This window comes from Harpia harpyja, chromosome 3 (genome assembly GCF_026419915.1).
Source record: "Harpia harpyja isolate bHarHar1 chromosome 3, bHarHar1 primary haplotype, whole genome shotgun sequence".
Classification (NCBI taxonomy): Eukaryota; Metazoa; Chordata; class Aves; order Accipitriformes; family Accipitridae; genus Harpia; species Harpia harpyja.
The window spans coordinates 43,962,321-43,976,836 of NC_068942.1; the positions used below are offsets into that span (position 1 = coordinate 43,962,321).

At 41.2% G+C, this 14,516-nt stretch overlaps 1 protein-coding gene across 2 annotated transcripts in view; it reads left to right on the forward strand.

The window, feature by feature from the left end:
- The first annotated feature begins 3,479 nt into the window (after positions 1–3,479).
- LOC128139639 (cytochrome c oxidase assembly protein COX16 homolog, mitochondrial) overlaps positions 3,480–14,516 on the forward strand; it is a 49,772-nt gene continuing 38,735 nt past the window's right edge. Inside the window, exon 1 of one of the 2 annotated variants that reach the window (XM_052782325.1) lies at positions 3,480–3,613. In XM_052782325.1, the coding sequence (XP_052638285.1) occupies positions 3,530–3,613 (84 nt within the window). In that variant the 5' untranslated portion in view covers positions 3,480–3,529. The remainder of the gene's footprint in view (positions 3,614–14,516) is intronic. The other variant, XM_052782326.1, reaches the window with a different exon arrangement.

A 14,516-nucleotide genomic window follows, 5' to 3' on the forward strand; every position in this document is an offset into this window, starting at 1 on the left:
TTTTGTTAGTGTGCTTCCTCTTCCCGAGTCTGTGATTTGAGGCCTATATCTCTCAAACTCTTACAAAGTTTTAAAAGGGACAGCTGTGCTTTCAGAGGACCTGGGTGAGCTGGTCCCCCGGCACTGAGCCTGTGCTCTGTGATGAGTTCATCCCAGTCTCAGCACAGTGCAGGAATGGACACAGATCTGTTCTCTTGCTCTCATCACTCCCAGCTGAGAGTTCGCATTTCTGGAATTCAGACCCATGTTGCCTTTGTGTTATTGAGGTACTCAAGAAGCAGTCATTTCCTGCTATGTTACTTTCTTTATTCTTCAGTTCTGTTTATTTGTCTCTAGGCTGGGGAGGGTCTCAGAACAAGTTAGTGGCAATAATGTTAGCTTATCTTCTTATTATTTGTGTTTGATTTTCTTCTCATTTTAGTTTGTATATATGGGGTGGCTTACTGACACGTTCAGAAAACTACGTAAAGTACCTCCACCAATTCCTTGATGTGATTAATGGAGAAGACCAAAGGAAGTAATCATCAGTGTTTCATTTTCAAATGGCTTTAAATTACTCTTTAAGTTGAGGCAGCAGGTGCCCTGTTCCACTTTGCCCCCGCTGTGCTCGCCATCAGGCAATGATTTGGGTTGTGGAAAGGCTGTGTAGTGACTCAGGATGTATTTGAGAGGAACTTTATGATGCCAGCTCCACTCTACCATTGCCACAAGCTACCAGAACATGGCGGAGCCTTTGGCTGCAGTAATATGTGAAAACATCATAGCCTGTGCCTGGAGAATACGTGCTCTTATCTCCAACACGTCAGCGCTCCACCATTGTGCATGTGGCTCTAGCCGAGAGGTGTTTGAGTGGATGACAGGGCACATTTAATTACTACTAGCAATGAATAACTAATGGCTCTAAATCTCAGAGTAAGACTGTCTGTTAGTGTGGTTGTAGCCAGCTTTGTTTTGAAAAGGCTGTAGAAGTTTATGGGGGTCCAATGGGATTGGGATAAGGAATAACAAGTCAGGAAAACAGGCAGTATGATCATGGCAATCTTTTCTGCTTAGGAAACCAGGCTACAGAATGAAAGACATGGCTAGTGGCCAGATCTTGACAACTGCTTTAATCAATGTGCTTTGATGGAAAGTTCAAAATTACACAAGGCGGCCCTCAGTAAAGATGTGTGTTCACCCACAAAAAAAGCTGGTGGGGACTGCATGTGCGGCTTAAGTGTTGAGCTGGCTTGTCTCTTGTTAGAAGTAAAGATTCAGCTGGCTAAGTTCTGGTCATCCACCGGGTGAATAGTAACACAGCCTTCAGCTCTCACTGGAGATGGCAGAGGCTGCATATGTTTCCTCCCCAGTGGTGCCCTCCATGCTTACTGATCCTGAATGGCAATGTTTCCTGCTATTCTAGCCCTGCTCTCCCTCCCACCCTACCAAGGTATCCCAGGTGTAAGTTGCAGAAGCAATTAGCCTCTCGCTGCCACTTGCTTTCCTGAAACTTCCCTGACCTCAGTTCTGCAGGCTGGCTTTTCTGATGTGTGTGGGGAGGTGAAATCCCTAGCTCTGTTGAGATTCAGTGAACTAGTCAGTTATTTGAACTAGTCATCATTTGATTGTGATTTTGCGGAGTGGCAGATTTTTGCCTCTGAGGTCCACTTTACCCAAGCCAAGTCCTTTTACCAAATACCCCACAGAAGCACAAAAGGAAGTTCAGAACACAGAAAAATGTCAGTAATCTGAGTCAAGTCCTCTCACTTGACAGTCTTTGTAAAAGTTCAACACAACATAGATAGGTATGCTCAGAGGCTAGTAACCCTACGTATGTGAAATACATCTCTGTTGCTGGAAGTTCTTACAAAGTACATATATGCAGTGCTAAATCTTCTCTAGGTTCCAGACTGCAGTACCTAGAGCTCCTCGAGTGAGAAAAGGCAATTCTCGCCTCACTGACAGGTAGAAGAGCACTCTCTTCACTGCTGGGAACGCTGCAGAAGCTACCCATGCTCGCATGGATTTTTTCTTCATTATGCACAGCATGAGCATTCGTTTCTTCCCAAACTATTTGCTGCAGGCTTTTCCTCTGTCTGCTGGAATGGACTTGTCTGGGGAAACATGTTCTTTCTTTTGCCTTTGAGGTTCTTGAAGGGAACTTCTCCTGAGGGGCTTCCTGTGCCAAACCACCTGGCCACACGGTAGCACTGAGCTCCCCATCAGCCTCGGGGCTATCTTGCAAGTCTTCTTTGTAGTCTTTTGTTGTTTTCTCATTTCTGTGGCTTCAGAGGTGACCTCACTGAAGGTGAACTCCTCTTCCCCACACACATGCAAAGGGAATTTTATCTTAGTAGGGTAATTCCAGGTCATGCCTGGGTTACTGCAGTTTTGTGGACGGTGCTTTCATCTCACCATTAGGGACTATGCTGTAGTGACTAACTTGAATTTTCAGTCCTGGCATACAGACAGACTGAACTGCCGCTCATGGATGTAATTACCTTAATATAATAGCACAGTATACTCATACAATGTTTTGTGATATTAGTGAATGGGTATTCACAGGTACCAAAAGTAATCAACAGTAAGAATAAGAGCACAATGTGTAGCAGCCCTAATCCAAAAATTAGAATGCCACTGTTCTAGGAGTGGTACAAACACCTAACAAAAATAGCACGTTTGCACAAAAAAGTTTCCAGGAGGAATAATGGACGGGGAGATTTCGTTCCACGTGCCATAGGTGGCAGATGAAAAAAAACAGGGGCAGAAGCCTCAGAGGGGCTTCAGAACAGCCCAGGTTCGGCAGCCACGGAGCCAGATCGTTTTAAGCGTCAGTTCCCCTCTCGGCACACACGTGCTGTTTAATGGCACCCCCTGGCCTTAAATCCTAGCTGCATTCTTGTGTGGGTGACAGCATGGCTCCAGCCCCATCCTTTTCTTCTCATAGATACAGTGGAAGCCACCTAAATATCTAAGCAACTTGGCTACAGCTGGCGTAGGACACGGGAACGTGCTCCCCAACAAACATTTCTCCTCAGGGAAGCCAGCGGGGTAGATGAAACCATTCACAGGCCAGTCTGGTACCAGCGTACCGGTTGTGTACGTTCAACAAACGCCCGTTAATTCGAAGAGCTTTTGCGATACGCGTTTGTGTGTGTGTGTGTGTGTGTGACCCAGAAGTACCCTGTGGGCTTACAGCCGGTCACTTGGCCGCAGCAGCCGTGTCAGGCGAAGCGCCTGGCTCGCTCACTCTGACCGCGCTGTTTCACGTGGATTATTTTAACCAGCGATCAGCTACGCCTGGAGAAGCGCGGGTAAGAGCGCAGGGGGCGGCCGGCTGGATGCCGAGGTCCCCTCCGCCCAAACCCACCCCTTCTCCCAAACATCCCACGGGAGCACGGAAGGGAGCGCAGGACGCAGCCGCCGCGGCGGAACCCAGTTTCCCCGGGCGCGTTGCCGCGGCGGAGGGGGCCGCTGTGGCGGGCGGACCCGCGCCGCGCCGGAAGCGCTGAAGGCCGGTCCGGAGGCGGCAGGTGGCTGCCCGGGGCCTATGGGCAGGGAGGGCGGGGGATGGATGGAGAGGCTCCGGAAGCTGTGGAGGGGCCGCACCATAACCTTCGGGGTCCCCCTCTTGGTGAGCACCGCGGAGGGGCCCGGCACCGGGGAGGAGGTGCGGCGGGGCGGGGGGGGCGGCCCGGGAGCCGGCTCCGGGGGTGCCGCGGTCCCGCCGCTGCCTGAGGGACGGGGCGGGGGTCTGGCACCGTGAGGGCACGGCCCCCAGGCCGTGTGCGCGGGGGCGTCTCTTGGTGTCAGGGGGACAACGGCGGATGAAATTCTGCCGGCCGGGAGGAGGAGGAGGAAGAGGAAGAGGAGGGGATTTGTGTCAGGTGGCGGGCCGTGCCTCCGTCCCCCGCGGTTGTCGGGGCTGGAGGGTGCCCGGGGCGGGGGCGAAGGGGGGGGCGTGAGCCCCGCTGTGCCCGCCGGTTCGGCGGTGGCCTTCGGAGGTCTGGGAGAGGGTGTCGAAGCACACTCCTGAAGTTATTCCTAACTAGAGGGTGAGGAAAACGCATCGTGGTGGTTTTCTTTTACAACGCCGCTTATGTCTTCGTCTGAGTTTCTGCAGCTTTTCAACGGATTTTAAACCGCGGCGGCAGCGTTGGTCTCGTAATTTGTACGTCTAAATGAGTGGAAAGGATTTGAGTTAAGTGAGTTGATGGGTTATGGTTACAGTTGTGTTCAAAGTGATAGGTGAGGCGTAACTATTTAGAATAGTCGAGGTTAGAAAAGATCAATAAAGTCAAAGGAATAAAACAAAATGATAAGGCGGACAGCATAATAGATTGCACTTGCTTCTCCTAAGTACCTGTGCGCATTAGGGGAAAAATTAAACAACTCGGATGCACTTACGGATAAAAACTCAGGAAGGAAGACAAAAGCAGCAGCCAGGACAGTGTGGTTTCTGTTTATGCAATTCATGTCTCATTTTCCATATATACAATTGGTTTAGAAAAAGTCAGCAGATTTCAAGGTGGATAAAGAGTAGGGCAAAGGATAATTCCAACATCTTTGTAATACTACTAGAGAAATTAGTGTCGTCCTCCTCAAATGTCCAGCAACATGCCTCAGAAAGATGGAGTGGTCCAAAGAAGGACAGTGACACTCGTTAGAGTTAAAAAAGTCTGAGGCTGTTTATTTTAAAGTGATATTACAGAGGTTCTAGAGTAAGGACTTTAAGTGGAAATACTCATGCAGCTGAATACACTGAAGTATCTTTTCTCAAAATATTGGTGAAGACATTTGTAAGAAATGAAAAGAGATTTAAAAAAACCCCAAACCAACCAACAAACTAGTGTGATAATACCACAACTGTATGAATCATTTGCATCAGCAGCTCTACTCCCTGATATTGCAGACAACCTCTTCATGTAAGACTTTGATAAAGTGATCAAGCATAGCTGTTACAGCTGTTTAGATATCCTGCTGCATTGCAGGTATACCTAAAAGGCTGTCTAGAACTTTTCTGCTTTCATGCTTAGACTGAATTTATTTTGCTTTCTAATTTTTCATGTCATTTTTTGAGTGCTCTGACATTATTCTTTAGTTTAATAACAGCTTTCTTAGATGTTTGATGTTGGATATAGTTTTAGGTCACAGTCCTATTGTTTATGTAATTATTTGAGGTTTGCTACTTCTCTCTCAAAATGAGGCGAACCCAGGCAGTTTAGTACTCTCCAGCTCAATTTTAACTCCATAAAAGGTTTTGGGAAAATATTATGTGATTAAATTAGAGATACTTAGAGGTGGTGACCTGGTAGAGAAAAAAGTTATCATTGCTTTTCAATAATAAATGTATCAGATTTGGTATTTGATAGGTGAACTGGTATAGTAGGTGAAGAGATGCAACTGATACACAAGGTCTTGACTTTGATAAAGCTTTCTACATTACTTTTCCTGTGAGAATTGCACTTCAGCGAAAGTGCGGCAAAGATATGCTTCTTGTCTTTTGTGTTCTCGAAGAATTGAAAAAATATAGAATGTAGTTATCAGGCACCTTCCAAATTGAAAGGTATCTTAGGTGAGGTGGGTCCTGCAGAAAAATATTGTGAAAAAACAGAAATGTCATAAGACACAGAAACTTGTCAAAAGTAAAGTAAAACATGGAATAGGACTCTTCCAGTCTGCTCAAAGTCCTCAGCTGGAGTAGTTTTCAGCTTTGTGGTGCCATTGTAGAGATGATGAAGACAAGCTGTAAAGTCTAGAGGAGAGTAACATGAAAGATACAGCAGACATTCCACCTTTAAGGAATGCCTGAAGGAATTGACTTAGTTTATTTTAGAAAAGTCTGAGACGTACATCATATATCGAGAGTGGTGGTTGCTTTTCATAGCTTGGGAAAGAAGTACCAAAATAAATGAGCTTTAGATCAGATGTTAGGAAAATATTACTTTTTCTTAGGAAAGAGCACTTGTGATACATACTTAAGGTTTTTAAGGAGAGGTTGAACAACCATCTAGCAGCAATGGTGTAAATTTTCTCAGTTCTGCTTTGGTGCTGGAGCTAGGACTTCAGCTTCCCAGGCCAAGGTAGAGCTGTGGTTGTCCTTTTGGCCCTCCTAGTGTTTTTGCATGATTTGCCATAGATCATACCAGAAATTTTTGAGACTGGTTTCTTTGACTTTGTACTGCCTAATTTCATTCCATTTCTGTTACCGCAGAGCTCTTTCTTTCCTCCAGAGACAATATTATATAGAGAAATATTATATTTATTTCCAGGGTTTCATGTCTCCCTGCCTTAAAATTGTTCTCCCCGTCAATATTTCAGAATGTTTCTGTGTTGCTGCCCAAAGGCTTCCCAAGGAGTAAGAAAAAGGAAAATTCATGCAGTTCTTGTTAGTTCCCCAGCTGTCTATTGAACTCTGAAAGCATCTCTGAAGCTGAACAGAGTTGTGCTAAAAGAATGATAACAGCAAAAAAGACACTGAATCTATGCACAGAATCGGGAGCAGCATGCCTTTGGAACCCTTTAAATTCTGCTGAATTTGTTAATAATACTGAAACCAAAGGTTTCTGTTAGATTCTTGCATCCTGTACATAATTTTTTTCACTAGATAGGTACAGGACTTTATACTTCAGTACTGCTGGACTTTTCATCAGTACCATATTTGCTTATTTTATGAAAAAAAAAAAATCAAACAGCTTTCACATCTTCCTTTCTTACACTGCGTATTTGAATGAAAAGTCGCTGTGCCACTTTTTCTAAAGGCTCCAAGGTTAAAGAGATTATAATTCAAAGGCAGATGACCATCTTATTATACACACGCACGCACAAATATATATTAAAAATATTTCTTACTTTTTAGTGTAAATTACCTTGATCCTTTTTTCTTTGTTCTTTTGGGCTTGGGGCTGTTAGAATATTTCAGTGCAGAAGGAATTTTCTTGGTTGATCTTCAAACCTCAAACTGACAACAGCTTTCAGAGTAAGATGTGTAAATCACAATTTTCAGTCATACTTTCTCAGAAGATAAGAGTGTTTCTTTGTGAGCACCAACAAGACTGTAGGGGGTAGGAATTAAACCTGCAGGAAACCTTGATTTGTGAGTGTTTCCTTTAACTCTGTAAACTTCTCAGATAAGATACCTCTTCATGGCATAAAACAGTAAGCATGCAGGAGAGAGTGATGTAACCTGGCATGGGATATCTTAACAGCTTGGGTGCTGCAGGTTAGTAGTCCTAAAGCATTGGTAAAGATGGTAACATCTGTGTAGATGTTGGGATGAACTCTAGTGACCTTACAGATGTATCTGTAAAATTTGCTGTTATGATGGAGGGCTGTGCCACCTCTGTGGTAACTTAAACATCTTTGACAGCTGTATCGACATCTCTGTTTCTTATCATGATAATGGTAACTCTTTCCTTATCACATGAACCTTAACTTACAAATCTTCAGGATACTTGGTTCTGTTATAAAAGAAGAGCTTCAGTCACTGCTGCTTTATATTCCACAGTCAACACTACCTGACCAAAAGGGATGTGTCTATCAATGTCCTATTGCTGCTGTGATGCTTCTGTAAGACCTTGAGAGAGCAAGGCTCTTTGGTATTACAGCTAGTGGATCCAGTGTCATACCTTTGTTAAGAGACACTGAACATGTAAGGTTACTTCTCTAGTGCAGTTAGAATGTTTGAAGGTTGCTGGAAGTTATTTTTTCAGACAAGTATAAATGGTGATTCTAGATCGTTGAGGAAACATGTTTGGATTTCAAAATTGTAAAGCAGTAACAGTTTTAAAACACACGTTAAAAACCCACTATTTCATGTGCTCATACCACTTTCCAAAACTTACGTTTGTGGTTCTGTCTCTGTTCGATTCTAGACAGGGATCTTTCATACTCTCTAAGTTGAAAAAATGAATGTATAGATGCAGTTCCAGTTCTGCTGTCAACATGTTACGAGGGAAAAATTAAATTCTGAGGATCTGAAGTGGCATTTTAGCAGACAGAAAATATAGTCTGTGGCTCATCTGGTGATTTTCATTGCACACCTGAAATAAGTATATTGCACTATATATGTAGTGCTGCAAGTTTCAAATTTGTAGTATGTTACAACGTTCTCCATATATATAGCTGTAGATTTTGACTTATTTTCATTTTTCTGTTGTTTTTTTTTTTTCCTCATCCTGTAGTGACCGTACTTTTACACATACTTTGCTTCCCCTTCTGGATCTTGTCTTTGGTGTTTTACATGCTGTGCCTAGTGTTGCCAAAAAGATGAGGGTAGCTTGGAACAGTGAAAGATTTTTCTGTGAATAAACATGTTTCTAAAATTTATTTCCATCAGTGTTTATGCACACAGACTGTACTACAATGCCATCTACTTTGCTGCCTTGAACAGTGCAAGTTTACTTTGATAAACACTTCGTCAAGAGACACCAAGAATGCATGTCATGTATACAGGACAAGAAAAACGGTCAGATTAGAGAGAGTCCCTAACAATGCTGCAGCAATGTGGTCAGTGCTTCCAGGCACCATTAGAGAAGGTCAGTGGCATCTCAGGCCCTTGTTAATGAACTAGTTGTCTCTCCAGCTTTTTGACAAACAAAACACTTTTCCCAGACATCAAGACGTGAAATTACATGTCTGTGGATTAGTTTTGTTCACTGGTGAAATCAGGGTCATCCAGAAGCCATGACTGATGCTCAGAAATGTTTTGCAAATATTGTGAAATAGTATTTTATTGTGCTGTGAGTCACTGAAAGTGGAAGTTTTACAGGGTTACTGGGTAGGGAAACTATGTTTTTATCACTTAAATGTATTTCAATAACTAAGTTTCCAAAGAGTCCTTTAAATACAACATTCCTAATTCATGTCATAAAAAGCTGCTGAATTCTGAGTCCTGGGGTATGCTGAATACAAAGCACACTTCTTTCCCATGGATTCTGGAGGATCTGCCCATAAAAGATGGTATGAATGCTGAGAAATATGGAAAATTCTTCTTGGGTGCAATCACATTTCTGAGATCTATTGTTGCCATAAGTGTCTATGTGTAGAAACTGTTATTACATTATCTTCTGATATTGTTTGAAAAAGGATTACTACAGTCAGCATTTTTTTCAATTTTAGATATGTCAGTGTTACTGTTAACATCATTCACATCATTGCCTTGACCTATTCATAATATTGAATTGCAGGACTTTTATTAATATCTATTACTTCGTATAACTTTACAATAAAATTTGACATATGCAGAACAGTTGATTTAAATGTTAATATGCTTTTGAGAGATGAATAGAAGTTAACATTTACCCATGAGAAAAGAATTCTGACTTCTAGTATTTGTAGATAAATTGTGATTGCCTGTAAAAGTCACAAGTATTACTTTTGTAGCCTAGAAAAGCAATAAATACAAAACTGTTTTTAGAATTTTAAAATGGTTGCGCCCAATCAGTGAATCACAGTGTTGCTTTTATGCTTCAATGACTTGTAAATATTGGGTCTCTAAGCTTATGATGAGGTACGTTTTTGACTTCTGTTGTGCTTCTGCTTTGCATTTCCTGTTCATCCGTCTGTGTTTGAATCCACAGCAGAGTGTGGAGCTGTTCCAGACAAAACCACCCCCTGGAACTGTTTGTGCTGGAGTGGAAGCCAGTGTGTTTAAGCTGAAAGGGCTTCTGTGGACTCCAGTTTGTGCAACCTGAATTAGCTGACTTCCATCTTTCAGTTGACTGTCAGGCCTTAAAATTTCTGAGCTCATCTTTTGAATCATCACCTTAAACTTTTCTTTTGATTCTTAATCTTTGAGTGCTGTTTTTCAGATAAATGTTAAATAAACAAATAGGCACTCTTTAGTACTCCAGATTTCCCCTCTGTTTCATTTTAAAACATGAAGAGTGTATTTGCATTGTTTAATGCTGTTAGAATGGACTAATCTGGCACTCAGGGCAACTGAGGTTCTGTATTGAGCCTCAGGACAGGAATGTAAGTACAGACTTGCTTGTTTTCACTTTGTGTGTTTAGTCCTGCTCTAAGAGTCCACCTTATTCAAGGGGTGGTGAAGGTAAAGATGTAAGATTAATATTTACTCTATAGTACATTTCATCTTCATCCCCTGTCCAGTGTTGTCAATAGGGAAGTATTACTTGACTAGTAGTGGTTTCTTTTTGTTCTTTAATGCAGGTTTCAGTTTATTGCTGTTTTGAGCTGGATCTAACACGTCACAAGAACACCAGGTTGCCATGAGATGTAAATAGTTTCTCACTGTAGTGTACCTTGGCTAGATTTGAACCTGTGAGTAATGGGAATCATAATTTTAATAAGGAATCGAAATTTTGACTTTTAGAAGCTCATGAAGAAAGAGAAGGTGGTGGTCAGAAACTGCAGCTTGACCACCATGGCAGACTTGGTTTTCAAACTGCTGCAGCTGCTGAGTGAAATTCCCTTGTCATCTGACCAGCCCAAGCAATGTGTGTAATGCAAAATGACAATGTTGTGGCTGAAAATGTCCTTTTTCGCTAATGCTCGTGCTGAGGAGCATATGGGTTTCTGTCTCTTCTGCATTGTTCTTAGATTGGTTTCTATTAAATGCATTTTCTGTGCTTTCCAAGCGGTTATGAAATGGAAATTGTAATAGACAAAGGTTTTGTTTTCTTTCTAAGACATAGAGTAGTAACATTGAGAGGATACAGACAATTTTTGTTGTACTTTGGCCTGTAGCCGTTCATATTTGCAATCTTCACATCACTGCTTTGAACATACTCTATATTGAGCCAGTTAGCCCGATACCTTGGGTCAAGTTCAATATTCTGCACAGAGTTCTACATGCTGTGAAAACTACACTCTTAGGCTTTATCAGTGAGTTATGATTGGCTCCAGTTTATACCAGCCGCTGTCCTGGGTTGCCAGCATGGTATCCATGTGGTCATCTACTGGCATATTTCATCCATTTTTGAATGTAATGCGGTAAAATCTTTCTGCAATTTGTGAATTCTAGTATACGTATTAAGTCAGTGCATTCTCTTAACTTTGTCATGCTTTTGAATGAAATAACTACTAAGAGATGTATAGTTTTGTGTTTTGTTTTCCCCCAAAGGAGGCCTCTGATCTGAACTTAAAACGATTTCCATCTGTTGCAGACAAGAAGAAAAGGTAGATGCTCTTCTGCTCCCATTGAGGGCGGGGAGAGGATTTAGTAAGTTTCTGAGAAGACTTTGAACCGTTTTTCTCTCTTCTCAGCAGTTTCAGTGTTAGAGCCAAATACTGGAATGACTGTGGGAAATAAGCTCTTGAGAATTAGAGCTGGCAGAGGGGGGCGCTTCAGGTTAAGATGACTTGCCTGGGTCTTTTCTGGGACTGGCAGTTTGCCCTGCTACGTTATTTAGGGAACAAAAAAGAGACTTCAGTCTTCTGGGCTGTCAAATTGCCATCTTTCACCAGTCTTGCACTGCACATATGACAGTTCTTTAAAAAGGAAACCCCAAAACCCTTTTTACTGTGATCACTGCAAGCTAAAATAAAATAATTCACATGACTGTTTTGAAGCTCCTGATGAATACCTGGAGGGTTTTGTAGCAGCAGCCTTGAAGAAGAGCTTAGAAAATTATCATGTTCCTTCTCCAGTGATATGTATCATAATATTTTCCACCACTGCAGGATCTGTGTTGCCAGCACTGAATATTGTGATTTGGTTAATTTAGGGATTTATGACAAATGTAATTTTGTAGTCTGGCTTTCACAATTGGTACTATAGCAGGAATGGCTTTCTCTAACAACAGGGACACCTGTAATATGGCAAACTGCTGGTGCTGCCAGAGAAATAGTTTCTTGTTATTTTGTTAACCCAAGAAACTGAAGGTGGCTGCTTTAGATGATGCAGGAAACTAAAAAAGTGGTCATCTTCTGTAAGTCCCAAGTTCTTCTGCTATTATGAGTCCTCAGTGACCATCTCACTGTAGTTGGTGACAAATATAAGTATTTCCCATCCTAAGGTGCAGTTCAGGTGATCAGTCTGATGCCATCCATAACTGATTGCATAACATACTTCCCAATGGAGAAGTGAACAAACAGAATTTTTAAAAGAGTGTTATTAAAGAGAATTTTATGTCATTTTTTTACATAAAACATTTATTGAGGTTGCTGAGTGTATGTGACAGATGGTGCTCTTATGTCACATCCTATCTTTCATTTTGTTTTGGAACATGCAAGTCTTCCATGCATGCGTAATTGCATTACAACATTGTAGGGGGTTTTTTGTGTACTCACTGAAACATAAAGGAATAATCCAATGTGAGATCTTTAATGGAGGTTTGTGCTAGCAGTGCTGTTAAGCTGCTTGCTTTGGTGTTAAGTGCTTGCTAACTAGTATGTTTTATGATTTTTGCCTTCTTAAGGTAAACTTCAGGTGTAAAGGAGAAAGTGAGAAGTTATTATCATAGAAACATAGAATGTTTTGGGTTGGAAGGGACCTTAAAGATCATCTAGTTCCAACCCCTCCTGCCATGGGCAGGGACACCTTCCACTAGACCAGGTTGCTTATCATTTCATCAATCTGCTGAATGCATTCAAGTAACTAGACAGATGATGTTCACTACATAATGTTTTTTGCTCCACATTCTGAAACATCTAAAACAAATAGTTCCTTCACAATGAAAGAAAGCAGGTATATTTGAACATTCCAGCTTGAGTACTCTTCAGATGCCAATGCCTTAATATTTTATGGTGTAAGTTAAGTATCTGTATGATTCTAAAAAGGGAATGAAGAAAAATATATCTTAATTTACATTGTAGGTGGCATTACTTTTCCCCTTTCAGTTAACTGGAGAGTGAACTTGAGCCTGACTTCATTAGGATGTTGCCAACCTAACTGTTTTATTTATTTGGCATCCTGAATACCTTCTACTGTCTCTTTTATGTCTGGACTAGTGGATGGAACATACTGGACTTCGCTGTTGCCCTTGGCTTACATTGAGCAGATCTGTCCATTGTAGCACTTTTCTAACTGAAGAGTGTTTGCAAGGAATGTAGAGATTATTTTACAAATTGGGAAACTAGAAATGTGTGTGAGACATACAGAATATGCAAAGCCAACAAGCTGGTAACGTTGCTGGAATTTTTAGCTTAAGTCTTACCCCATTTCTAATTATTTTGACTGTTGCCTCTTGATTCTTCATTGTTGTTTGTATGTATGCATTCTTCCTTTTAAATACAGTTAACTTAAATGAAGGTAGTGAGGACATCTTCCCTCATAATGCAGAAAAGAGAAAGTAAACGCTTAAAGCAAGACTAATATTTCCACTCAATGCATTGTCAGTCACTGAGTTCTTTGCTACCTTTAATGCTATTATAGTTGCATAAATTCATTTATACCTTCTTTTATTGGCTGTTGAACACAGTTTTCAAAAATCTAATTGACTGAATAGCTGTCCATTGCTGCTCTGGCTTGTGTAGATCAAGGCAATTCATGCTCAGGGCTGTCAGCTAACTGTATTGACGTGCTGTTGGTTGATTAAATAAGTGCTGAATATGACTGATTCTGGTCTGGTTTTGCAGTGAAGTCTTAGACATCATGTTTGGTTCTTCAGAACATTGGTCAAGTAAATTCGTAAACATATGACTTATATTTTTGTGTGTCTTCTGTGCTTTTGAAAATTATTTAATCTTAATCCTAACCTTCCTTCTAGCATTACTGTGTGATATTTCAGTGGCATTTGTAATTTCTTACAGCATCAATGTGCTTTGATTCTGATGCAACCTAACTGGTGTTTCATCGTAAGATAAATCAACCATTGCAGTATTGAAGTGTAAAGGCAACTATACTAGTGATGCCTGATGAGTGAAATGTGCCAATTTGCCAGGCTCGTTACACTGCTTATGCTGACTGAAGAGCAAAAGTACATCAGAAACAAGTGGGTTTTTTCCCTTTAGTGGTATAAAGGTGATGTGAGTAAAATTACAGTCTCCAGCCAAAACCTGTCTAAAGGGACTGAGAGGTGTGTGTTTATCAACTTCTTTATCATGTGTATAGCTGCAAATGTAAAATGCACTGTATAATAGATGATTGCTGTCAAACAAGTGATAGGATGTGATCAAAGTGAGTAGCACATGACTTATTTCATGCAACAACCTTCTACTTGATTTCCCTTAGTTACAGTGTACATTACATAGTTTTAAATGATCAAAGCTAAATAATGTAATATTTAGCTTGGAGCATGGCTTTGTAAGCCACAGTGTACCTTTTAATTATGTTAAATAATAGTTGGGTTATGAGGAACAGGCCAGTTAAAGGTCTTCCACTTGTTCATATTGCCTCTCATAGTGGTATATATTTCATGCAAGTTTGTTGTTGGGCAAACTAATTTTTAATTGATGTCACAAGTAATGGCTACTTTCTGCCTGGTTTAACAACTGTGTACTGAACGATTTTTAGTGCAGGTGCTTTTGCCCTGCCATAGCCACTCTTTGACAACATACTAATATACACAAAGGCAATAAGCTGTGGTTTGTAACAGCCTTAAACTTGTCTATAGCACTTAGGACTCAAAGTT